The sequence below is a fragment of the Glycine soja genome, chromosome 12, assembly GCF_004193775.1.
Source record: "Glycine soja cultivar W05 chromosome 12, ASM419377v2, whole genome shotgun sequence".
In the NCBI taxonomy this organism is placed as follows: Eukaryota; Viridiplantae; Streptophyta; class Magnoliopsida; order Fabales; family Fabaceae; genus Glycine; species Glycine soja.
This window is the reverse complement of record NC_041013.1, coordinates 41,009,698-41,035,540: the sequence shown is the minus strand read 5'-3', so window position 1 is coordinate 41,035,540 and position 25,843 is coordinate 41,009,698. Positions and strand designations below refer to the sequence as shown.

The 25,843-nt window shown below is 31.1% G+C and overlaps 3 protein-coding genes across 3 annotated transcripts; 1 reads left to right on the top strand and 2 right to left on the bottom strand.

Annotated features, from left to right (window-relative positions):
* The first annotated feature begins 2,294 nt into the window (after positions 1–2,294).
* LOC114379767 (ADP,ATP carrier protein 3, mitochondrial-like) lies at positions 2,295–5,246 on the top strand. Its single transcript, XM_028338469.1, has 4 exons — positions 2,295–2,425; positions 3,042–3,494; positions 3,963–4,334; positions 4,636–5,246. Exons 2-4 carry the CDS (start codon positions 3,063–3,065, stop codon positions 4,933–4,935), a joined length of 1,104 nt encoding a protein of 367 aa, XP_028194270.1. The 5' UTR covers positions 2,295–2,425; positions 3,042–3,062; the 3' UTR covers positions 4,936–5,246.
* Positions 5,247–7,092: 1,846 nt separating this feature from the next.
* LOC114380391 (transmembrane E3 ubiquitin-protein ligase FLY2-like) lies at positions 7,093–16,590 on the bottom strand. Its single transcript, XM_028339413.1, has 14 exons — positions 15,996–16,590; positions 14,910–14,982; positions 14,167–14,294; positions 12,823–12,938; positions 11,689–11,749; positions 11,269–11,335; positions 11,077–11,154; positions 10,433–10,590; positions 10,287–10,346; positions 9,997–10,090; positions 9,237–9,404; positions 8,373–8,701; positions 7,799–7,915; positions 7,093–7,512 (listed from the first exon to the last, which is right to left on the bottom strand). Exons 1-14 carry the CDS (start codon positions 16,155–16,157, stop codon positions 7,411–7,413), a joined length of 1,713 nt encoding a protein of 570 aa, XP_028195214.1. The 5' UTR covers positions 16,158–16,590; the 3' UTR covers positions 7,093–7,410.
* Positions 16,591–23,984: 7,394 nt separating this feature from the next.
* On the bottom strand, positions 23,985–25,327 carry LOC114378197 (transcription factor bHLH162-like). The gene is made up of 3 exons (XM_028336747.1): positions 25,176–25,327; positions 24,489–24,830; positions 23,985–24,367 (listed from the first exon to the last, which is right to left on the bottom strand). The coding sequence occupies exons 1-3, from the start codon at positions 25,308–25,310 to the stop codon at positions 24,176–24,178; spliced, it is 669 nt and encodes a 222-aa protein (XP_028192548.1). The 5' UTR covers positions 25,311–25,327; the 3' UTR covers positions 23,985–24,175.
* Positions 25,328–25,843: the final 516 nt, after the last annotated feature.

Genomic DNA, 25,843 nt, shown 5'->3' with positions numbered 1-25,843 from the left:
ATGTATGGAACTTTAACTTTATACATACAATGACATGAGAAAGAAAAGATTACGTATTAAATATGATAATAACTACATTAATGATATAATTTAAAATAAGATAATCATCTAAATCTTATTGGTCAATAGTAAAGATGGATTATTTGATTCCATTCTTTATAATTGATCGACCCTCATTATTAATTTATATTTTTTGCTAAGTACACAGATAAAAAGTAGATATAATCAGAGTTTTTTTTTTCGGGCTGCTAAATCCACTAATGAAAAAATTGATAAAATCATTTAATGATCACATAATTTTACAAACAATAACTCTTATTTACTATATTTTTTACACACAAACATGATATTTGTTACCCATAAATAAAAATCAATTCCTCTAAAGTTAAAATAAATTAGTACTATATAGCTAAGTGTATAAAGAATATAGCTTTACATAATTAATTTTTTTTAAGAATTTAATATTTTTTGTAATTTATTATATATCTATATATTTTAGTATAATTCTAATAATTTATTATATATATTTATTTATTTTAGTATAATTCTAAGTATTAACTTTTAATTAACAATAGCTCTTTACTCCACAAAATAAGTAAATTAATCAACAATTATAATTTCACTTGTTATATATCAAAATAATAAAGAGAATAAGACATGTGTGCGATAATTAAAATGTTGCAATTATAATTTTTATGTATAATTTTTAATTAACAATTATACCCTTTATCTATCATTTTTAATTTTATAATGAAAATGTTTGAAAAATATTTAAAAGTATTGTATTTATACTTATAAGTTGTGTGACGAAAGAAGGTATATGATATGTGTTATATATGTATCATGCATGAATAAAATAAAAATAATAAAGGCTGTGTGACGAAAGAAGGTATATGATATGTGTTATATATGTATCATGCATGAATGTTTATTTTATACATAAATAAAATGAGAGAGAAAGGATGATGTATTAAATATAATAACAAGTGTATTAATAATAATAGAATTTAGAATAAGATATTTGTTTAATTTTTATTCGTCATTGAACATGAGATTACTTAATCCCATTTTATACTTGGGGTTAATTAGATAAATGAAAGGTGTAATAGATAAGAAGAAAGAGATTAAAAAAATGAAAAGCGTCCATGGGTATTTGAAATTTATGGATGTGCACATATAAACACTCACTATTCAAAAGTGTGTATTCATTTATATGTGAATAATGAGATATGAACATATGTTACACTTGAAAGACACTTCTTTAGATAATGAGATAGAAAAATATAAATATTAATGGAAAGTTTATAATTAAAGAATGATTATATATAATTAAGGGTAAAAATAGACAAGCCAGACGCACCATCCATCAAACAAAAGCTCGGAATTTCTATGACTATGTTCAGACGACAGCGCTCCCCCCTCTACACATGGCAAATGGCAGCCACCGTCGACGCCGCCGTGCCGACAACCACCACCAACCTTCATCTAAAAAGAAGAGAGAGAAATAAAAAATAACAAGAACCATATTAAAATGAGGTTTACATGGTGATGATGCTTAATTGGTGCAGAGAAGTTTTGGAAGAGCTATGCCTAACACGATGAGCAAATGTTCTTTCCATCCTCTTTGTTCTTCTTAAAGGAATATAAAGCCAATTAACCAATTAAAATATGCATCATCCATCATAATATTTTTTTCTTTGGCATTGGTCATTCGAGGGAGTTTAGGACTTTAACGGAAGTCATAGTAGGTAGCAATTTTATTCTTTTGTTAGTTTGTGCAAAAACTACAAAATGTAAAATATGAAGCATGCATAACGGTTTGAATTTTGGGAATGCAACTCTAAGACACGGACTGAAAATAATTTCCGAAATGCAAGACTTATGGGTGTGTGCAAAGGGGGTGTATTTTTCAAATATTTTTGAAAAAAAAATCAAAAGTGGAGTGTACTAATAATAAGGGGGAGTTAAAATAGCAAAAACCAAAATTTTAATATTGATGCATCTATACAATATTAAAATCTTCAAAAATGCTAATGACTATTAAAAAAATTATTTATCAAATAATGAAAGTTTTTTAACCAGTAAAAGAAAGCTAAAACTTGTGGAATTTTCTCATCTTGGATAAACTCATAAAAGACCGTGGACTTGACTTGTGATGAGGGTGTAAGAAGGAAGTCTAGTTTTGGTGATCTGATGCGAGATATATTAAAACCTTTTCACAGTACATTGAAATTAATCTAAAAATTAAAAAAAATATTGTTACTGTTGTTTTTTTTTTTGTTACCAAAGGGAGGGAAGGGTAAAATAGTCATTAAATAAAACCCTAGCATCTCTGTGTTGCTCCCATTTATTCGGCGAGTGTCATTTCCTTCCCTTCCCTCACGATCTGAGGAAGACACCAATCTTCTCTCCACGCCCTTCTTGGGTACTACTCTTCCACTTTCACTAACTACGCTACTTCAACTTCTTCTTCCTCTTTAAGATCTGCATTCTTTTATTTTCGATCTGCTGCATGTTTTGCTACCAACCTTACTACATCACTGTTTTTTCTTTCTGTTACTTTCTACAATTTTAGTTAGTTCGTTCATCTTTAGTTACTTATTTATAACTGTTATTTATCATTTCTATTTTAGTTTTGACTTGATTTGAAGTATCAGAGTCTGACAGTGAGCTAAATTGTAAACTGTAATGGATTTTGGATGTATATCAACTGCTGTAGAGATGTAGAATTTATATGTGTGTGTACTATCTATATATCTTAGATGGATGGGTTAAGTGTATGGATCATAGCAAGTGTATTAGAAAGGATAAGAGTGTGTTTGATTTCTATTTTCAAAACTGCTTTTTGGTTTTTAAAACACTTATTTTGGAAGAAAATTTCAAAATTTAATAGAATTTGGATGAGAATTGCTAAGTAGCATAAATTGTATTAGGAAACAGTTTTAAAACTAAAAAGAGGCAAGAACATCACCCAGACCCTAAGTGTTTTTTTTTTTTTTTTGCTGTCACTATCGGTAAGAATTTTGTTTGAATGTTGATAGGTAACCGTCTGAAGTGCAGCAATGGCAGATGGATTGCATTCGCAGCATCCATCGGTAGTTCAGAAGTTATCTGGACAGTCTTATCTTGTGTCCAGGCTTGCTCCTAATCACTCCAGAAACTGTTCTACCACTGGTAGTTACTTCAATGGAGGTTTGCAGTCTTCAGGTTTGGTTCCAGTCACGGCACACGCGCCGGCTGAGAAAGGGGTGTCTGGATTTTTGTTGGATTTCCTGATGGGCGGAGTGTCGGCGGCTGTGTCCAAGACAGCTGCGGCTCCAATCGAACGAGTTAAGTTGCTCATCCAAAACCAGGATGAAATGATCAAGAGTGGTCGGTTGTCTGAACCATACAAAGGAATTGGCGATTGTTTCACTCGAACCATGAAGGATGAAGGGGTGATTGCTCTTTGGAGAGGAAACACTGCTAATGTTATCAGATACTTCCCTACTCAGGTGATTTTTCTTTCCTCTGAAGTTGGAATATAGGTTAACTTGTTTGATGTGATTATTTAATTGTAAGCATGTCATATCTGATTTATTATTCCATTTCCAACTGTATATGCTTGATTATGTTCTTTGGCAATGTCTTTGTTTTCCTTTTACTTCACGTGTACAAAACTCAAACATACTTTTTTGTCATTATATTTACCCTGGAATCGGGTGGGGTTTTTAACTTTTATTATATTATTTCCACAAAGCCACAACAAACCCAATGGCTCTGCATATTTGTTGTCCTGTTTGTGTTTTTGGAGTGTGATTCATAAAACATTCTTTTATTTTAGAGTGTGCGGGGTTTACCCTCTTTTATTTGATTTTGATGTGATGAATGTAAATTTATATTTGGTGTTTGACTGTTTGGTCTGCAGTATCTATATGTTTTTTCTGTATCTTTAATGCTTGCTTTTGTGTTTTTTTTTTCAGGCTCTGAATTTTGCTTTTAAGGATTATTTCAAGAGGCTTTTCAACTTCAAAAAGGATAAAGATGGCTACTGGAAATGGTTTGCTGGGAATTTAGCATCTGGGGGGGCTGCTGGGGCTTCCTCCCTCTTGTTTGTCTATTCTTTGGACTATGCCCGAACACGTTTAGCAAATGATGCAAAGGCTGCAAAGAAGGGTGGTGAGAGGCAGTTCAATGGCTTGATTGATGTTTACAGGAAAACCATTAAGTCTGATGGCATTGCTGGCCTTTATCGTGGTTTCAACATCTCATGTGTTGGAATCATAGTGTACCGTGGTCTTTACTTTGGAATGTATGATTCTCTGAAACCAGTGGTCTTGGTTGGTGGATTGCAGGTAAATACAATTTTGAATTTGAAATCTGGTCTATTTTGTAGTGTGGTGCATACCTGTTCCTAAAAAAAATTGTTGTGTGGAAATAACTATTCTTGATTTCAGTTTCTTTTGGATTTATGTTGTCTTATTTTTTGTTAAGTAACTTAGTTAAATGTACTTCCTATATGAATGCTTATAATTTCCGGGTTACTTGATATTTGTTGATGGGCCTAACTAGATTTAGTTTAAACACAATTCAAAAAACGATGCTATTCAATAAGTTCTTATGTTTACTTACCTTAGTTACTCTTATCATTAACAGGATAGCTTCTTTGCGAGTTTTCTCTTGGGATGGGGGATCACAATAGGTGCCGGCTTGGCCTCTTACCCCATTGATACTGTGCGTAGAAGAATGATGATGACATCTGGAGAAGCTGTAAAATACAAGAGCTCTTTGGAAGCATTCAAGATAATTGTCGCAAAAGAGGGTACTAAGTCACTCTTTAAAGGTGCCGGTGCAAACATATTACGTGCTGTTGCAGGTGCTGGAGTGCTCGCTGGTTATGATAAGCTACAGCTCGTCTTGTTCGGAAAGAAATACGGTTCTGGTGGTGGAGGTTAATATACAGATAATGACGACGACAACTATCTGAGGCAATGATGTTGCTTCCCCTTTGCATTGAATAATTTGGATGAAAAATAGTGGTTTTGAAGTTTCCCCGAATGTAGGGTAGGGGCTTTATAATAAGAAATCATAGTTTTGCAAACTTGAATTTTAGTTGGTTATTACTTGCCTTAAGCTTATAATCGTGTAGTTTGTTAGACCTTTTGGTTGAAGTAATTGAAGACTACTGTTTTATTTGTTCATGTTTGTCTGAAAGGTGTTAATTGTCCAATGATTAATGAAAGTTGCGTCCACCTCGTTCAAATTTATATGCATATTATCTGAAAGTGACTTTGATTCTCTATAAATTGAGTCTTGAATGTAACTGTAAGATTTAACATAAATTGTTGGCCCCATACTTAACAGTCTTGATTCTTATATTTATCTGTCTAATTTTAAAAGATATTTTTATTTTCATTTATTGGCTATCTTTTCAATTATATTTTTAGCTTCCCTTGATTCTTATATATTTTTCATAAATAAGAGAAAAATAATAACTGAAGTCATACTAAGAAATTGAAAATATTCTATTATAAACTAAAATATTAATTATATTTTGACAAATATTAACCAGTATGTAAGGACATTATATTGTGAGAAAAAAAATTTAACTTTTCTTTCTTATTTTCTTATGTAGAAAGTGAAAAGAAATAATATGTATATAAAATAATTTAAATATCTGATAAAAAGTATATAAAAATAAGAGTATTTTAGTTTTTTCATTTTATCACATCAAAACACCTTTCTCTCTTCCTTCTCTCCCAAAATGGGTGGATTATAGAAAGTGTAGATTCTACCTAATTTTTAATCCTTCCTCCTATTTTTTTTTAAACCAAAGATATTTCTAAGTCGAAAGTTAAGGATTAATTCTTCAAGTGACTGAGATTCATTTAAAGATTTGATCTTTTTCAATAGATATTTTTTCTATACACACAAACTAATGATGGAACTCATGATCACATATTTATGAAATAAAATTATTTATGAAGTGTATGTTAATTCCTTCCTCCTATTATAAATACACCAAGCAATAAAAATATGGTACTTATTTCTTGGATAATTATATGTCAACATCTTAATATTATGAATTGTCTATTAGCACTGATCATTTCTATGTATCATATCATATTGCTTGTCATATTTACATTTATTTTTCTTTTACCTCTCCAGATGTTAATAATAAAGGAGTGTCCATGTATTATTTATTCTTTTTCATCGTCCATCATCATCCATGCTCACTGCTCAGTGAGCCTAAGATTCAATCTTGTATCCGAGTGAGTTGTTGTTTGCCCTTCCACCAAGTCATCTCATCACAAGCTAGTTTTTCGTATTTCACAATTGCTGTCCGTAGGGTGCAGGCACGGGTTTTGATTAGTGATTAGAACCCACCATTTCCATTAAGGAAACGATTAGAACAAGCATCCTTAATCCTCAATGCATGTGAATGTGGTCATATCAAAAGTGCCATGTCCGTACAACAGACGTAATGAAAACTATGTGGATGCACATGTAACCCAAGGATGGAATTAAATAGATTCATTATCGGCTGTTATGTTATTTTTGTTTACTAAGTTACTGACAGATAGCAATTAGAAAAAAAAGTATACTGAAATAATCAGCTACAAACTAATGCCGCATGCCTAAGTTACTGTCATTACACTCTGGATTCTATCCAACTTTGAATAGCACAATAATGCAAACTATCATGTACTTGAGTTGAAATTATTTCAATGATAACTATTGGACTAAAAAATGTCGGGACTTAAGTTAAGCGTATGAGAAGAGTTTGCTTTGTCACTTGAGTACCAAGCCAAGTAATTTATTCTACTTATGTAAAACTCCTAACAAGGTAACAATTAATGTAAAAGTTTCTATTCTAAAAATTTAGAAAGCATGCTCTATCAGCTAATCATAAATCATCTTTAACATAATTTTTAAGAAAATTATTATAAAATTTAACAAACTTTCTATACATGATAACAATTTATTATTAAATGATAATATAAAACATTGTTAGTGCATAATAATAATAATAATAATAATAATAATAATAATAATAATAATAATAATAATAATAATAATAAATGAATGAATGATATCTTGGACAATCACAAAGGAAGAATAAAAATAAATTTTGTATTGAGAAAAAAGTACAATTTAATGTTGATTGCCCTTCCAACTTATGTACAAAAATATACCCTCAGCATACGGGGTAAGGTGGCAAAATCAAATTACAAAATTTGTATGAGCAGAAGAAACATTCAGTCCTCACATGAGAAGAAAAGGTTGACCACCAAAGCCCGTGTAATTTCACTTCTCTTGTAAAATTAAAAGCAAAAACAATGTAAAATTTGGTCATTTAAGCATATACTAAAACTATGAAGTTGAGCAGGGTCAGCTGATCCTATTGACATAAACAGAGAAGAAAGATCTTTAAGCGGGGGGTAGCGGGCGCCGGCAAGTTGGGCACTCCATCTTTATATCCATCCATCTTTGCAAACAGCCAGAGTGGAAGAAATGATCACAAGGTGTCACCTGTGTAACAGTCTGTGCATTAGACTTAATTCATATTGTAAACTTCAATTTGAGTTGACAAAACAAAGGTTATATTTAGATTAAATTACATTGACACTCCTTGTAGTTTCATGATTTGCACATGATATTCCTGTCCTTTTGATGTTTACAGTAACCCTTTTAGGGGTACATAGTGTAATGTGTTTCTTGGCAGTATAATGTGTTTTAAACAATTAAAGGAATTACTGTACGGGTTAAAAAGACAGGAGTATCGAGTGCAATCTTAAGAAACTATATATTCACTTACCATGCAATCATTAGATCGCGGGGACAGATCAATGGCTGTCATGCAAATAACACAGTCAGTAGCATGTCGTGTATCCTGATCGACCCTCCTATAATAGCTGTATTTCTCGGGGAGAATCTGCAAATCATGAAGATAAAACATTCATGCTAATTCAGAAAAAATAAAATGTCGGATCATGATTTTAATTCGGTTAGAAAAGCCTAGAACTATAATCCTAAATGATGAGGATAATACAATGTTATTATCCATCTTTGCCAAATAATCATCCTCATGATCAGATGACGAAAACAAAAGAAATCAGTACTATGGAGTAAAATTACTGAAGACGAGTATAGAGCCCATACAAGTATGATGTCTACGAAATGCTTCAAATGATTGATGTAACCTCAGTTACAACTAAAATATACAACAAAAGCCTTTTCCCACTAGAGGGAGCTGACTACATGAAAAAAATGATGCTACTATGCTGTGTCTAAAGTTTAAACTCAGTCTTTCAGAAGTGGAAACTAGGTCCAAGAATTCTGAATGTGTTAATAATGGTTACAAAAGTATCAAGAAAAAAGTTGGGTCCAACCTCACGAGGAATGAACCAACGTGAACCAAGATAGTGCTGAAGTAGGAGAATTGCAGCTTGAAGTCCAATAAATACAGCCAAACACACACACCAACTCTTGTCTGGCTTTATGCGCATGAAGTTGTTTGGGCAACCAAAAATATATAATGGGATTGCAAGCCGAGTAACAGTTATCCCTAAGATATAATGAGGATGCAATGGTTTGCGTGAATCGCGAATAACGTTGGTGATTATCTGAGGTATCCAAAAAGAGTACATAAGAAGAAGAATAGGTCTCAAATAATAATGGAACTCGTACATGAGTAGAATGCCTCCCAACAAGATCCCATCTGCAGAAGGAAGTTAAAATGTTAAACTTGAGTCCCTCTTTTCATATATGCTACACTCAGAGATATTTGCCATTCTGTAGCTCATTTTATCATGGTGCTTGGTGGCCCTCAGCTAAATGCATAGTGAAAGTTCACAGGTTTATGTCGGCCCGAAATATATAGTAAGAAAATACATTAAATTCATTGTTATTATAATGGCATTTTAAAGAGCAATTCAAGAAAATTATGCAGTTATTATAATTTTTAGTCATGCACATAATATTTTCAAGCAAGCATCATAGTTTTCTATTCTGATATAAAAAAAAAAAAAACCTAAAAGCTGGAATTGAATCTTGATCAGTAGTAAAACATCCATAGAAGTAGTTTAACTCAAAGCTGACCGGCTCATAAGTAGAGTGACTATCAACGCTCAACAACTCAGGAAATAACATAACATGATCATGGATCCCAGGGAGCCAATGACTTAAAGGAGAACTCTTGATGAGATCATACAACCATTTAGCAAGACAAAATTTAATTCTAGATGAGTACTTACAGAAACGACTGTATAAAACTGAAAGTTCTCGCCTCATTGTTTCCCAACCTTCCCCATTACTCAAAGGCCTATTTGCCTTCCAGATAGCAAGGAGGTATCTCATCTCAAATATTGAGAAAACTACAAACTTGAAAAATGCAGCTGTTGCAAAAGCATTAAACAAGGATTCTGCAGGGCAAGAAGAAGCAAAAATTATTCAGCCAACAATCTTACCATTATGAAAAGAATTAATCACTTAAGTTCCATCTACTGAAACAATGATAAGCCATATTACAACAATCAATGTAATACAGCACTACATTTTCAACACATCAAAAATCTTCTAAAAAACTCTGGATATAATTTTGTGGTGTGCTCTAGGGATTAGATGTTGTATACTCTAATGTGTATACTACTACTGAGTGTTGTATTAGGGACTGAAAAACAGGTAATAAGATCTGGTTAGAAGGTGCAAACAAGGTATTAAAAAAGTGTAGGCATGCTGTCCAGGTTCTGACCATTCAAGTATAAATTTCCAAAGGCCATCAGATTGGTTCAAACTGAAATCTTCTTTTTATGGGGCATGAACAGTTCTCAGTCATGAGTGTTTGGGAAGCTTACATGAATGAGTACTCACAAGGCAAATTACTTTTAAAGCATGCTGGTTAATTCAACAAAACTGGTACCTCCAAGTCTACAAAAATAATGGAGGTATGTTTGGGAGGGGGGAGAGAGAGAATAGTCTGTAGAGAAACCTCAAGCTGAGAAATTTCTAACTTACCAACTAGTATTCCTGCAGTCAGATGTAAAAGGCAAAGATAGGCATCCATTATTGCTTGCTGGCCAATCATTAATATTGAAACCTTAGCAGCGCCCTGTAAAGGTATATCTAAATCATATTCATCTTCTACAATCATAAGTACATATTCAACAAAGAAACCTATGGCAGGTGAACTTTCAAATACTGTTAGGTACAATCATCCCAACTATTGAATTTTTTATATTAATTCCATTAAATATTAAAACTATGATAAGTGAAATTTCAAATGAAAATCCAAAGTAAATTCTTACAGATTGAGTGCTGCTATGCTCCATTTGACGAATTAATAGAAGGACTTGCAAGAAAGAGACCTGGTATATGTACATTAAGGAGCTCACACCATAATGGATCAAGACAGAGACTTAAAGCTGTAATAACGTTCATGATTGAAGGATACAAAAGTGACCATCAAGGTATAGTTCACTGCTTTGTTATAGTAGACCTCAATTTTGACAGACGTTGCATTTAACAGTAATGGTGAGAAGCAGTCCCCATCATCATCAGCTGAGGGACTCTCCATTAACCCTTCTAGATGAAAATGATCATGTTCACCTTCTGTAAGAAATAAAATAACAATTTGGTAAATGAAAAGGACCAAAATATAATATTTTTTAATCCACAAAAAGAATGCACTGAACAGATACAAAAAAAGGTTAAAAGTCCAAGTATATATAATTTTTCTACAATTCATGTGCCATTCAATATCAGCAATTGGTAATATTATCAAATGTCTCATAATAGTGATGCAATAGCACCATGGACACTAAAAAATAATTATAATGGAAGTCACTTTATTAGAAAAAGAAAAGAGTGCAAGAGAAGAGGATAACCAGTCCTTCTAAACAAGAAGATAAAATAATTCAAAAAATAGAGAGAATTATCAGTGTAGAACAGTTTTCCAATTGTTCATATCTGACAGACTCCTTACTACAACAGAAAGAGCACCAAAAAGAAAACCAAAGAAACATTCAACAGGTTCATTGAGGAAGATAAAAACAAAAATGAACAAAAAGTATTCATATGCTGGGATAACACAAATACCGTTATTTTGTGATGGCAAGTGTGAAATCTGAGCAGCAATTTCAATATTACAATGTTTCTCCATGTCATGAATCAAAGCTGCAGTAACCATTACAGGGAAAATAGCAAGTCAATAGTACAACTATAAGAACAAATAAAAAAAGGAGGGGGCAAGTAGGCATTCAAGGTATTCTAGTATGTTAGAAAAATTACAATGCTTTCTTCTCCACATCTTATCTCGCGAAGAATCTTGCAGTACCTGAGATGAGAAAACTCCAAGCTGTGTACAAAAAGCCATATATGAAGCAAATAAGTATTCTGAATGCTCACTTTTTTTATAATAAAAGAAGAAAATTGTTTAAACAACGGAAAAAAGTACAAATAATTTGAAGGACAAGGGAGTCCTCTGTAGTGAAAAAAGAAAACATAAAATAACAGTGAAAAAGATAAAAAATCAATGGAGAAAAGCTTCCCAATCCCTGTGCATATTTGTTAAGAAAATCCCATTTTAAAAGACCACATTTCTTTACCATCGCATAACCAAAATCAGAAGTGCTGTTAGGATTATTGTAAACTAAATAATCAGATTATAAAATGTAAATGATCAAGAATGCAAGAAAGAAAGATTGTTACCAGATGATATGGATTAGATAAAATATAATCTTCATTCTGATTCAAATCTCCCTCTTTTCCACTGAACAGGAGGAAACAAAAGAAACTCGTCAGCACATTCAGATATTGTAAGCTTTACTCTAAGGACATAAGCATTTCAATTGGACTTGTGGATTGAACACACAGAAAGTTATATTTTACAAGAATAATGTGTTAAGAGTTTTTATTTATTATAATAAAGGGTTTTAGTACTTAGTTGTATATATGTGGGCTTGGCCAGCACGCTTCTATGTACTTAACCTAGATATACAAATATGACGGTCGCTACACATTATAGTGTACTCAGTGAGAAGCGTTATTATAATAAAGGGTGTTAGTGTACTGTTTTCAAACATTAAAAGGGTTAGTGTAGGAATAAAAAAAAAGAGTAGTGTTGTGTGTAATTCGAAAAAAGCTCAAGGGGTTCAAGTGTAATTAGCTCTTTTATTTATAACAAGTTGGAATGTGTTTACAAAGCTTTGAATTGGGTGCACAACATTTTATTAGTAATAATTTGGGCATGATTAATATCTATGCTTCATCATAAGGGGGAGTGTCAAGAGTTATTATAAATACAGGTTTTACTATTTAGTCATATGCATACAGGCTTGGCCCACATGCTTTTATGTACTTAACCTCCTAGTAATTTTAATGAGGGTCACTGCACCTTCTAGTGTATCTCATTACAATTTACCCACATGCCTTATTTTCTTTCTCTCTCTACATTATGGTTTATAGACCAGATTAGAGAACAGTACATCAACTACCTAATGCAGAATTAACACAAACATAACTGCCTAATAACATGAAATCGGCTGCCTAATGCAGATTACTGAATTACTCAGTCTTTTATTTTTTCTAACATAAACCTTCAATAACCTCAAGCCATGTCCCTCAGCAGGCTCACTTAGCATACCAATTTCATTGCAAACAGAAATTTTCTATCAAATAAACAAATTAAACAAGTAAAACAAAGTGTGAAAGCTGATTCAAGATGAAATACCAAATTAGAACAAAAAGAAATTTAAAATTTTAAACACTCGCGACAATATAAGCCAATTTGAGCCCAATATAAACTTGATCTGCTCACCACATTGATGATATCCATGAAATTACCTATTGGTTACCATTCGAAGCTGTCTAAAAGGCCATATATATACACCTTCTATTCTGACTTGAGAACCGCCAACATCATACTCATTGTCAAACACATCATGGAACATAACTACCCCCTGATTAAAAAAACATGAAAAAGAGGAATAAATTGTTATAGAAGAATAAGGATTATTTTATTGAAACAGTAATAAGGACATGATTGAAAGTCTAAAATTTTCCACTTGTATAACATTATTCTATAGTGAGATGAAAGGGTAACTTATTTGGTTTATGATATACGAAATACAGTTTTCATTGCCAGATTATGCTATGCATATATGAAAAAACACTTGATTCAGCATCAGAGACAGACTCAATAAACAACATGATCCCTGAAAGCTTTAGGACTTCTACAGATTATGAGCCTCTCTAACCCTGAAATATGAATGCAGATAATTGTCCAAATATGTACAAAAGCTCACTATAACAACATAACAGAGTCTTATCTAGCAGAAGACGGTTTCATTCAATGGGCAAGGGCCATTAGATGAGTTTGAACTGTTGATGTGCCAAAAAAAAAAATTGAAGCATTTTATTTTATCCAGAGTAACGAGTTCTTTGTTTTTTTAGTATGTGCTTATCAAGTACAATGAAAAAAAGACCACACACATAAATGCTCTCTTTCTATCACACACACATACACACACACGTGCACGGAGAGATGGAGAGAGCAAAAGATGAAAACCTAGAAGGTATAGACAAATCATAGATGTAATGTTTTATTAAAACCATGCACGTGATGCACTTGTGGCATCAATTTTACACATTTTCATTTTCAAACAAACTAGTCTAGAAAGTTATTTATAAATAGAACTTCAGTCATTAAGATTTAAGAAAACAGATAGATTACTCTAATCAAGGTCAGCCTTCTTCAAGTTTGAGTTATTGAGGAAGTGCTTCACATAAATTGTAACCTTCCCTCTCCATTTAATAAAAAATCTAAGTACCAGTAAGGCCAACCCAATACAAAACCAACATGCTGACACCTTAATGGCATAAACTATGGTTTAGAAAACGAAGCTGGAGTGATAACAACTTGAGAAAAAATCTTGAAAAAAAAATGAAAATTAAATAATATATGTAGCAAGGAAAAATAGAGAGAAGTGAGATTTAGTTCCTTAGTATATCAAAAGGACACGTTCCTTAGGAACTTCACTAACTTCAGGCAACAACAAAAGCCAATAATATTTCAAATAAATACATTATAAAAATAAAATTTTAAATAGAACAAATAAAAAATAAGAAAATACATGATATATGAAAGCTGAATTCCTGTGAAATTAGCAATTTAGTTCAACATCTAACCTGAACATAATGTACCCCACTCATCTTTGTGGGCGTACTAACTAATTCAATTACAGAATTTCCATTTGTTTTTCTGATGTCAGGAAATCTGGAAGATCCATTTGTGATATCTAAAAACTTCCAAGTCCCTGCATTTCAAAAGGTCAACATATAAACATCCTCAAACTTCAACAAACTTACAAACTTATCCCACCATAAAACAATGAATGAAGCAAGTTTATTCAAACATAACACACCATGTAGGAATGAAGGATATTTAAGTAAATTGCACAGAAATACTTTTAAAATTACATGATCTGTCCAAATGTCTTAATTTCATTTAGTTAATTTGAGGCGAAATAGTTTTCTCATGGATGCTGCCCCTTTGCCTTTGTTATGCTATGTCCAATGATAGCAGATTAAAAACACATAAAGCATAGGCACAAAGGTAAGCATAGCAATTAGCAACATGTTAGACCTTAAAAAAAAAAGGCAATTATCATACAAACTCATTAACGAAAATCAAGCAGTCACAGAAAATAAACTTGTTTCAAGTGATAATAATCTTCTAAACAGGTAACTTCTTGATAGTTCTGCTTTTAGTTTGTCATCCAATCATAAATCCTCTTAACAGACATCAGTGAAGCATATACTCAACAATACTTCAACAGCTTACACTAAACATCAATAGACCAAAACTATGATTCAAATAAAATAGAAAACTACAGATACACTTATTACTTAAGTTAGTAAAGAATACAAACCTTTGTAAGTTCCTGTTATGTTCCATTGTGAAAAAGGACCTAAGTTGCTCTCCTCCTTTCTTGTAAATAGCCCCTGAGAGAAGTGACATATCAATAACATGCAAATAAGTGAGTTCTCCTTCAGTCAGATTTTGACTCAATCATAACAATCCCAATTTGACAATTCAAATAATTTTAATCATAAATCAGTGTTTAGGAGAGTTATATGGCAGTAAAGTTAAAGGCAAATGCCTTACAATTAAGTGAAAATCTTTTGAAGTACTAATAAATCAGTAAAAGCAACACAACAATATCATGCTGTACTTTACGATAAACCTAATTGCAAATTATAATATATATTTTCCATTTCATGATTCAATGTGCTTTGGCTACTTTTAATACAGGTTCCGAAAAAATTGTTTAACAACAAAACTGGGCAGCAAGGTATTACCTGGACATGCTAAAAAAAATTTACATATGCTCAATACCAATAATGATTGCTGATTATTGATAGCTCAATTAATAGATCTATGATAACATATACATTGATATAATAATGATTGGACTTGCAGTTAATGAAATTTGAGAAAAAATTTCAGCGTTGGACACCTTAAGAGTTACACACGAAAGATAAACTCAAATATATGACTATTTTCTGTTATGAGAGAAACACCATGTAAACCACTCAAAAAAGCAAAACTAAAGTACAAATTAACATAGATTTCTATAAATAAAATGCAGCACTTTCCTAATTCTTCTCTTCTCCTGTTCTCTCCCAACGCCATGAATAAATTCTAAACAAACTAAATGAACGCCTATCACTCTTCTCCCTAGGTTCAAGCATTCTAAACACGTTCGATTAACGTCAGCTCTAACAAAACCAAACTTCAAATTTCCTGCTTCTAGTGTCTAGTCTACTTCCACAAATCACAACTGCACAAAGCAATAGCAGCTAGTGCAATCCCTAACTAACCACAATCAAAATGCAGCCACCAAATCATCAACATTACAACAACAACAAAAAATTCAAATTCATGTGCATCACATTCTTCGATTACCATCACAGTCATCAAAAAACTGAAATTTAAGACAAGTTCCTAAACAAACCTCGTCATCCCAGGACCTAGTCCTTTCTCTCAAGGGTCTGAGACCCGCCACTGGATTAACCAACAGTAGAACCACCCACCACCAAAATGCAACCCGCAACAAAATTCTAAGCCCCCTCCTCCTCTTACACAAAAAAAGCTTCAATCTTTCAGCGGCAACCATATCAAATCCCCAAAATTCAACTCCAATTCAACGACCCACTTCTCAGTTGAGAGTGAATCCAGGGGAACAAGCCAAGACCCACCATAGCAAAATAGCTTAAAAAGGAGGCAATAATAAAAAGGGTTGCTTCGGAAGAAGTCAAAAGGGTCAGGGGGAATTTGATCAGATGCAGAAAGCGAAAGACCAACGACTTAATTGGTCACCAAATGCAATTTTAGAAGCAAAAAAGAATGCCTTCACCAGGTTGGTTTTGCACCAAAATTAACTTAAGTTGTACTAATCAACGATCAGTGATAGCAACAGTAAAAAATTAAAGTCTCGGATTTGGGTTTGGAGCATAAATTTTGCTTCTGAGGGATTGTCGCAGAGGTTGTTGACGTATTTTCTGGGTTTTGGCTTTTTTGGTAAAAATGGGGGGGTCACATCTGCTTGGACAGGAGTAACGCATTGGTCACACTCTCTATTAAGGAGATTTCTTGCACGCGCTAAAAAAATATTACTAGTAGTGATTATTTATTACTACTATTTATTATCTAATAGCTTGAATTTAATTATGAGTTTAATGGTTATGTAGAATATAAAACACGTTTTATACTGTTGTGTAATTATAATTTTTTGTTATTATAATTATCATAAAAATTAATAAATTTAATATAGTGACGTAAAAAATTTATATTATGAATGTATAATTCTTTTTTCTTTTAAGTATTTGTGTTAATATATATTTCTTATCATCAGTCATATTTTTTTATCATCATTCTATTGAAAGTAAAATAAAAATTGAAAGGTGGACGGCTCCCATTTCAATGTAATAGAATAGATTAGATATCATTGAATTAGTCTTTTTTATTTAGTAATATCAAATTCAAATCAGAATTTTGGTACAAAATTATATGTATTTGTGGTGAGAAATAATATTATTTGAGTTATGATTAACAATGATCAAAATCTCTTTTAAGTATTTAATTTAGTTTTATAAGTGAGACTTAAACTTAAATTTATGATTCAATTTTGACATTAATGTATAAAAAGAGTCAAATCTAATTAATTGAATAAGAATGTTTGAGAGTTATTATAGAAATATGATATTATCTTCTATTCCTACAAATAAAAAAATATTAAAATAATATTAGTTATATAAATTTTTTCACTAATAATAATAATAAAGTTATTACATATAAGTCGTAAATCATAATCCACTCATAATGCACTCAATCATTATTTGAATTATGGAATTAGTTATTTGAATATATTTTTTCAAATAAAATACTCGCATTCTCATGGGTCATGGCAATACCTTTGCCTGTGTCTAGTAGCCCATGCTTTATGTGTCTAGTATACATATCTTTTTTGTATAGTTGGTTTTTCTAATAAGATACATTCAAAATATTCAATACAAAGAGTTATATACTTCATTTATCTCTATCTGTGTTTCTTATATAATAATAATAATAATAATAATAATAATAATAATAATGGTTCATTGTTTCAACTTCTCTGGATTGTGCCAATGATTATTCATACCGAAAAGAAAAACACCCGCTTGACCTTATTATAAATAAAATATACACACTTTATACATTTGTATTTGTCAACTTTAAGGTTAAAAAAATCATATCGTGTAAGCAGCCCATCAGATGGTGATGATGTGGTCAGAGCTAATACTGGATGCCACTTACCCCAACAAAATAAAAACAGAGGTGCAACAGAAAGTTTGTTTCTTGTTGAGTATTACGCCAATCAAGAAGTATAAAAATACTATTAGTCTCTTTTATTTATTAAAATACTATTAGTCCCTAACTAACGTAGGTTGGGATATTCTTCAATTCAAAGCTTGACATTTACCTGTTGTTATTGATATTGATAATTCCAAACCAAGCAAACAATAAGGCAAGTAATTTGATTGTTAATATGTCGTTGTCTGATAGCGTTAAGAAGAGAATGAGAATATCTTTATTTATATATTTCTATTTTGATCTGGAAATATGTAAATCTTTCTTTCATTTGTTCCATGAAAGATTTTCCAATCTTTCTTATAATAAGTAAACAATTTCCAATTTTATATTAAAAAAGAAAATATAATAGTAAGAAAGGCCAAATAAATTAGAATAGACTTTTTCTTTTGGTTTTGGATCTATAAATAGATTTATATAAAAAAAAACAAGTAAGTTTATGTTGGATAAAACTAATTAATAGCTAAAAATTAGTTTATTAAAATATAAGTGTGATAAAATTAATTGTAGAAGTAATTAAAAAATATAAAATAATAAAATTATAATTTATTTAAAAAAGATAATCTTAAAATTTAATAAACATATTAAAGATAAAAAAATTATAAACTAACATTTAAAAAAATATAAAAAAGTATAAGCTAACATAAAATTTGATAAATACATAAGCCTAGATGAAGACTCGGGTGCAGAACTAAAACTTGATGTGCATGGTGTGTTTGATTTTTTCTCCTCTCTTTCCCACTTTACCCATGTTCTCCCTTCTCTCTCACAATTCACCACCCTTTTTTCCTTCTCTAGGTCTCCACTCATTGTTTAACTCCTTAGCAAGTATATCAAATTTGTGGCAAGTATACCAACTTATCGTTAGTAGTAAAGTACTCGGAAATCCGAGTGTCGAATCCACAGAGACTTTGTTTATACTTGGATTAATGCAATCCCAAATTACAAACAATAGATAAAGAATTTAAAATAATAGATAAAGAAAGATAGTAAATAAGATCAAGATTTACAGGTAAAAATAGAAGATAAAAAAAGATAAAAGATTTAAATTAAAAGATAATAAATAAAAAATAGAAGATAGAAAAGATAAACTCAATATGTGATAATGTTGAGACCTAACATATTTAGGATGTATGATTTTATGATTTTTCTTTACTAATTCAGGTGATTCTATCCTACATCTATACTTGCCCTTGATGTCTCGGGATCACAAGTCTATTTTATATATCTATCTCCCAAATGCATTTGTAAAAACTAATAGATAAAATGCATGAAGTTCTAATTCTAGATGTTTGCTTTGACGCATGAGCATAATGTAATCACTCTATTTCTAGCAATAATTTTATTATGATATATTTTTTACTTGTTTTATTAGAAGTTATTCTCCCCCAAATGTCTAACCCCTAAAACTAATACATGCATACCTTCTTTAAATCTTATTTAGAAGTTACTCTCTCCCGAGCATCTAACCCCTAACAAAATATAAAGATTTGTATGCAAGATAAAAATCAAAAAGAAAATAGGAAAGAAAACACCTGGTATTGCATTGATAAATAGTGAAGAGTACATCATACATCGCGTTGACTTTTAGGTCTGTCAAACCCTAAATAAAGGTTTAGCCCCTCATGGCCATGAGGATTTTACAATGAGAGGGGGTGAAAAAAAGAATGGATAAAATTTGCCCTACTAGATGGGTTTTGTCGTGTTCACCTAAGGGATAAACCGAGTGTGTGGGTTGTTTTTTTTTCCTTCTTGACTTGACTCCCTTCTTATAGTTGCTGGAGTGGACTTGGATCTCATGATGAAAATCTTTCTTATCCATATTTTTGAATCTTTTTCTCTTTTAATCCATCATTTTCATACCTACAAATCATAAATAACAAAAATATCAATTCTTATTATTTGAACCAAAGATAACTGTTAAATAAATATTTTTAAAGACATTTTCAATATATTTTTATTATTAAAATAACTCATATTTAGTCGTTATCACTCATCCATCGGCTCCAATCCGAAGACCCCACTACCACAAACACCTCTATCTATCGTGCTCCTCTTCTCGCCAACAACCTCGGTTGTCGTATGCCATGGTGCCACCAAGAAACTCGTCACTTCTGATTTGGGTAAATCAACGGATTTGTTCGCAAATCTGGTTTAGATGAAGGGGAGCATGGTTGTATCAAACCTCGTTTGTGGTTGTGCGCAGTGGTGTCATGGCTGTCTTTTGGCGGCTCCATGGTTGTTTGCAACGACATTAATTCGTCTGTGTCAACATGGTGGGTTTCACTATGATTTGTGGTGATGTTGCAGGGGTTCGTCAGGGGAGAGGGTGGAGAGCTTGTCGAAGGAGAAAAGGACGAGGGTTGAAAAGTCACCGGTGAGAGAGAAGATTGAATCAAGGGAAAATAGGGAAAAGAAAAAAGAATAGGGAAAAAAAGCAAAAAAAAAATCTCAACTATCTCCTTTTTTAACAATTAATCTAATTAACGATCTACAACACCCTATCTACATTTTTTGCAAACTCAAGCATGGTGTATACAATGAGTTTTGTTTTTGCATCCTAGTCTTTGTCCATAGCCTAACTCGTATCCTCTCTACCCACTCTGTTGCAAAATCTGAATAGTTGATTGATTATTGAAATAATAGTTAAAAAGGGAGGGGATATGAGTTATGCTATGTTCCGCAATAATAAATTTATAGTAATTAAGAAATTCTCTACCAGCATGTCTAATAATAATTTTCCTCATAAAAATGTGATTAGAAAAAATGCATTATTTTTTAAGGAAATAAAAAGGCCTAGTTGGTCTCTAACTAAGGAAAAAAAAAAGTCACTTGTCTAAAAAGAAAGCCTAAAACATTAAGTGTATGTTTGTTTTACAAGTGAATTTGTTGTCGCACGAAGTCCAATGTTCTTTCACCATAAAAGTATGTCTTTAATTGCTTTTGAAAATGTAAGTTGCATTATGGCAATGGTAATCCAAACACATGTTAAGCACATGATTGTAGTAGGGTAAAATTATTTTTGAATTAAGTACTATAGATAGCGTAGTTATTTTTGAATTACACAGGAAGTCTGATCGATCGATCACTTCACACAAGAAGCGCTGCTTTGTTTTTTTTGCTTTTGCTCCATGCATTCCTTCATTTCCTAAGGCCACTATTTATATTGGTTGAAAAGTAATGTGAAGGCATGCAAAAAATTGCTGCCGCACATTTTCAATTCCGTGAAACCTTTTTCAACATCTACATGGACATGCGTGGGTGACCAATGACCATATTGCATTTAATATTTATAGTTCTGGTTGGATCCAACATGACCCTCTCCATGGATCTAGCTTCTTGACTAATTCAAAAGTCACTCCTTGGTTGCTTGAGTGCGTATTTGCTTTTACGATGTCTTTTTAATAATTATGAAGACACTGGTAACTGTGGCTGGCTGTTGGAGGTGTTTGCTACAGTGGCTAGAATTTGTAGGGGAGTTTCTGATTAATTACGGTACCTATAAAAACTCTGATGTCAAAGTCAGTTAGTGAAAGAGACTAGTGAAATTATGACAGTCAGTTACGGTCCACAGGCTCCAATTTTGATACCATTATAAAATAGTGTCTTTATATATAAATATATATATATATAGATATATATATATATATATATATATATATATATATATATAAGTAATAAATAGTATTTTTATGATTAGTTTCTAAATTTATTTAAAGTTAAATATTTTTCATATCTTTAATTTATTATTAATTTTATTTATTAGACACTAAGTTTTAACAATGAGATTATTACTTATAACATTTAAATTTAAGGATATTTTTAAAATAAAATTTAAATTTATAGTAATATTAAATGTGATTAACACTTTTTTTGGTCTTAATGATTTATACTATGTTACTTATATATAGAATTGGAAATAGTATTTTTGTCTGTCTCTATTGTAAATAAAAAAAAATATTATTTTATGCTTATTATTAAAATTAGTGAAATTTATTAGATTGGGTCATTTTTAATTAAAAATAAATACTTTTCTTTTAAACTATCTTTTATTGGAATGTAGTATTGAGTCTTATTAAATGAAGAGTACTTTGGAATAGATAATTGAGATTTATTTATATTTAAGACAATAAAATAAAATACTTTTGATTATATTCAAGATCAAAATATGTTTAAAATAAAAATACTACATTTGTTCATATTTATAAGAAAAGTTATGTTTGTTAAAATTCATTGGAAGCTGGAAAATGAGTTGAAAGCTAAAAATATTATATTTTCAAATTATAAATATTCAATAAAATGAGTTTTTAAAATAGTTAAAAAATATAAAATGATAGAAAAATAATAATATTCTGATTGATTTAAAAAAAGGTAACTAAGAAATTATATAAATAAAGAGGATCAAAATGAAAGAAAATATAAAAAGTTAAAGACTAAAAATTAATGTTTTTAAAAAATACTACTTCAATTAATATTTGAAAAAAATGTTAAAAACTATTAAAATAATTCTGTTTACAGAATAATCAAACAAATTTTATAGCTGATAAAAAAAATTAAAAAACTAACCAAAATATCTTATCAAACATAATCATGTTCAACAATTTTTTTTTTGTCCCTTATTATTATAAGGCTTCACGGCTTCACTTTGATTATCTCTCTTCTTTGACTAAAATATCTTAAATTATCTCTTTTTCTCTCTCATCCAAGATTAAAGAAGATAAATAGTTTCTCAATAAAATTACAGATAAATTATAAAAAATATTATAATTTTAATATTAATAACTAAGTTTATTAACTTTTTTTAATAAACAACGTAACTTTATCAACTAGCTATGAAATACTATACATCTAGCATTGCTCATCAGTCATCCCGTCTTCCCTCACCCCATACCATTTTGGCAGAAAAAAATATGTATTCTTTAAGTAGGTTTCACTTAACATTATTCTTTCCTGTACGTCCCTCTCATTTTAATCAACCCAAACAAACAATCTATACCCCATCCTTGCCCCCCTCAATTCTTTTCCACCAAACAATAACACGCTTGATCATCTTTTCAAGTGAACCACAAATTATTGAATGTCAGGACAAATGTATGATAGGCATCCCTTTGAATGTAGACACGGAGATAGAGAAAGAAAAGAGAGTAATAGGAATAGAAATGTGAATGAAATCATATAACAGAAAAGAAAAAGGGTAAACAAATGAAGTATATCAAATAGTTAATCATATTGTTAGAGGTATCTATAAATCATTATCGTTAAATATTAACGTAAGCTTATAATGATATATACTCCAATTTATGTACAAAATAATTCTTGATAAACCACTAATTGTGCACTCATTTGATACACTGATAAGGACAAAAACGATAACCAGAAAATGAAAAGCTGATAACCTACTATATATGTGCGCATATCACGAATAGAGAATTTTCCTCTCTTAATTCCTTCGTCCACAATTAATGATTTATATCACTTGATGGGAAAATATAAATAAATATGAATAGCCATAATTAATTTGTGTTTGGGGAGCAAAGCTCAACTGCTTGCCAATACAGAAGGTTTTTTTAAATTCTTTTAATCATAATCTTAAAATATGATTTCTTAACCAGTTTTCTTAACAAGTGAAATTAACCAGTGGAAGTCCAAATTTGACAAAACTCTAGCATGTATGACATAACTTGTGATTATATATAGAGAGATTGTAATAACTTGAGCATAGAGAAACACTAACAATATATTTTTTAACAATTTTTTTATTATTGACTGAGATTTACTAAAAAATATATAATTTTATAGGTTTCATATCCTCAAGTATACAATTTGATGCTCAAGATTTGAGAATATATAGTTATGTATAGAGATGATATAATTGACATTATATGCCACGGACATATATAGCAGCTCTATATTAGCTAGCAAGAGAGACCTAGCAGCTATATTAATATTATTTTCAGGTTGGGGGATTGTTCTGAAATAGCACCAATTGAAGTTAAAAACCAAAGAAAAAACAAACGAGAACTGAGTAGTTAAGTACAGGTTAATGCACTTTGAAAAGCTGATCACAGCAATTGATAATAATAAAGAAGTTTGAATCAGAGGAAAAAAGGATGTCGTGGATACGATTTTGTTGGGAAACTAATTATATATGTCCAATACTGCTATATATGCAGTTATGCACCTTTATTCTTACAATATATCAGAGCCTGAAATCGCCAAATATCTAGATATTAATACGCGCGCGCGCGCACATATATATATATATATGCTTCTTCTTAATTATATTTACAAAGTATTTGGTGGTAAGACATTGTCCAGTGTAAGATCATCTAGAAGCCCCCACGGCTCAGTAGCATCAATTTTAAAATTCCACATTAATTCAGGCTCCATTTCCACATCACTGAAGGATCCGTTCATAAACCATTTCAGCTTCTCACTCACTTTGGTCGCTCCGAATTGATAGATAGATGGCTCAACCTACATAAAATAGTAGTCAGCAAAGAGATCAAAACACTTGAAAATTTCTTCATATTTTAGGGCTAATTGAGTTTTATTTTATTTTTTTATTGAAAAGCTTATTATTAATAATTTAACATACCTCCCCGTGCACAACATGAATCACTAAATCTCCGACCATTGAAGAATTGGCATTGATGACCTCGACGTTCTCTTCATGCAAAATTCGAATAATTTCACAGAACATGAACTGGCTATCGACCCCACATGTTAGAATGACTTCAAGCAAATTTCCCGTTTCGTGAATCTGGATATTTGGCGATTTCAGGCTTCCTTGTGCTTCAGAAGAACTCGAACAGCCACCACGAGTTCTCTTCCTTTCCTTTAACCTTTCTTTCTTCTCCTGCTCCAGCTTCACTTTTGTCTCTAGGCTTTTGATATAGTTGATTGCTTCATCTATTTGATCAGGCAGTGACATCGCTTCCTGAATTAAACAAAAAAATTGCATCTTTTCAACATATATTCATGGTTTTAAATTGCAATCCGTTATCAAGATAACTTTTTAGGTTTTAGGTTTTAGGTCTTATGGCTCCATCTCAAGTAGTTAATTTACACCCACGTTAATTAATTTGTCCACAAATTTTCACATCATCACTTCAATTGTGACTCACTGACTTGTAGTTTTAAACTGTGTTTATATAAATTCAATTGTCTCTTTATATATACACATCATTTTCAGACACACAAAAGAGAGAGAGAAAAAAAGTTATGCATGATTTCCTTCCATGCATGAGATGTATATATATGGAGGGAGAGAAAGAGAGCAGACCTTGGGATTACGGGTAGGGAGAAGAGAGTTGAGTTCGGAATAGAGGTTCTTCATCTGGCTTCTCCTGTTTTTCTCTACAATCTTTCTTTCGACTTTGGTTGGAGAAGGTTGACTTCCCTGTTGTTGTTGACCCATTTTTAGATATGATTAAGATCGGAACTAGGGTTTTTTGAGAAGATGGTTTTTGTGAGTTATGTATTTATAGTAACTCATATTATATTATTACTGTTGACACTGGCACTTCACTCACTAGTGACGGCACTAGTGACGCGAGTCACTGTGACGTTAGAAGACATCATATGATTAGACTTTTTTCCTATTTCTTTCCAATTTAAGAACACATAAGAAATAAGTATGAATTATTATAAATTTTGGAATTTTATCTTTAATACTTATTGATAAAAAATGTTTTTATGTTTTGAGTAATAATATCTAAACACCTCATTTGTTTTATTTAACTAGAAAGTATTTCAGATTCTTTATTTTATTCTTCTAATTCTTTTATCATCTGATCAACAATTTTGAGATAAAATGATATTTTTTATTTTATTTTAATATTTAAGTTAAAAATTCAAATTTTAGTTAAGAGATTTAGTACGTAATTGCTTGTTCCACCAATCCTATCAACACTTATTATTATTTTCTTCTAATTTTTTTTTTCACATCAT

Excerpts from the sequence above, each read along its gene's own strand:
- LOC114380391 (XM_028339413.1), bottom strand. The coding sequence starts at position 16,157 with ATGGTTGCCGCTGAAAGATTGAAGCTTTTTTTGTGTAAGAGGAGGAGG. Across the intron at positions 12,939-14,166 it reads GTGGGGTACATTATGTTCAG|GGGGTAGTTATGTTCCATGA; the intron begins GTTAGATGTTGA and ends TTTTTTAATCAG. Across the intron at positions 11,155-11,268 it reads GATGTGGAGAAGAAAGCATT|CTTTGATTCATGACATGGAG; the intron begins GTAATTTTTCTA and ends TGGTTACTGCAG.
- LOC114378197 (XM_028336747.1), bottom strand. The coding sequence starts at position 25,310 with ATGGGTCAACAACAACAGGGAAGTCAACCTTCTCCAACCAAAGTCGAA. Across the intron at positions 24,831-25,175 it reads TCCCTACCCGTAATCCCAAG|GAAGCGATGTCACTGCCTGA; the intron begins GTCTGCTCTCTT and ends TGTTTAATTCAG. Across the intron at positions 24,368-24,488 it reads TTCATGTTGTGCACGGGGAG|GTTGAGCCATCTATCTATCA; the intron begins GTATGTTAAATT and ends TATTTTATGTAG.
- LOC114379767 (XM_028338469.1), top strand. The coding sequence starts at position 3,063 with ATGGCAGATGGATTGCATTCGCAGCATCCATCGGTAGTTCAGAAGTTA. Across the intron at positions 3,495-3,962 it reads TCAGATACTTCCCTACTCAG|GCTCTGAATTTTGCTTTTAA; the intron begins GTGATTTTTCTT and ends TTTTTTTTTCAG. Across the intron at positions 4,335-4,635 it reads TCTTGGTTGGTGGATTGCAG|GATAGCTTCTTTGCGAGTTT; the intron begins GTAAATACAATT and ends TATCATTAACAG.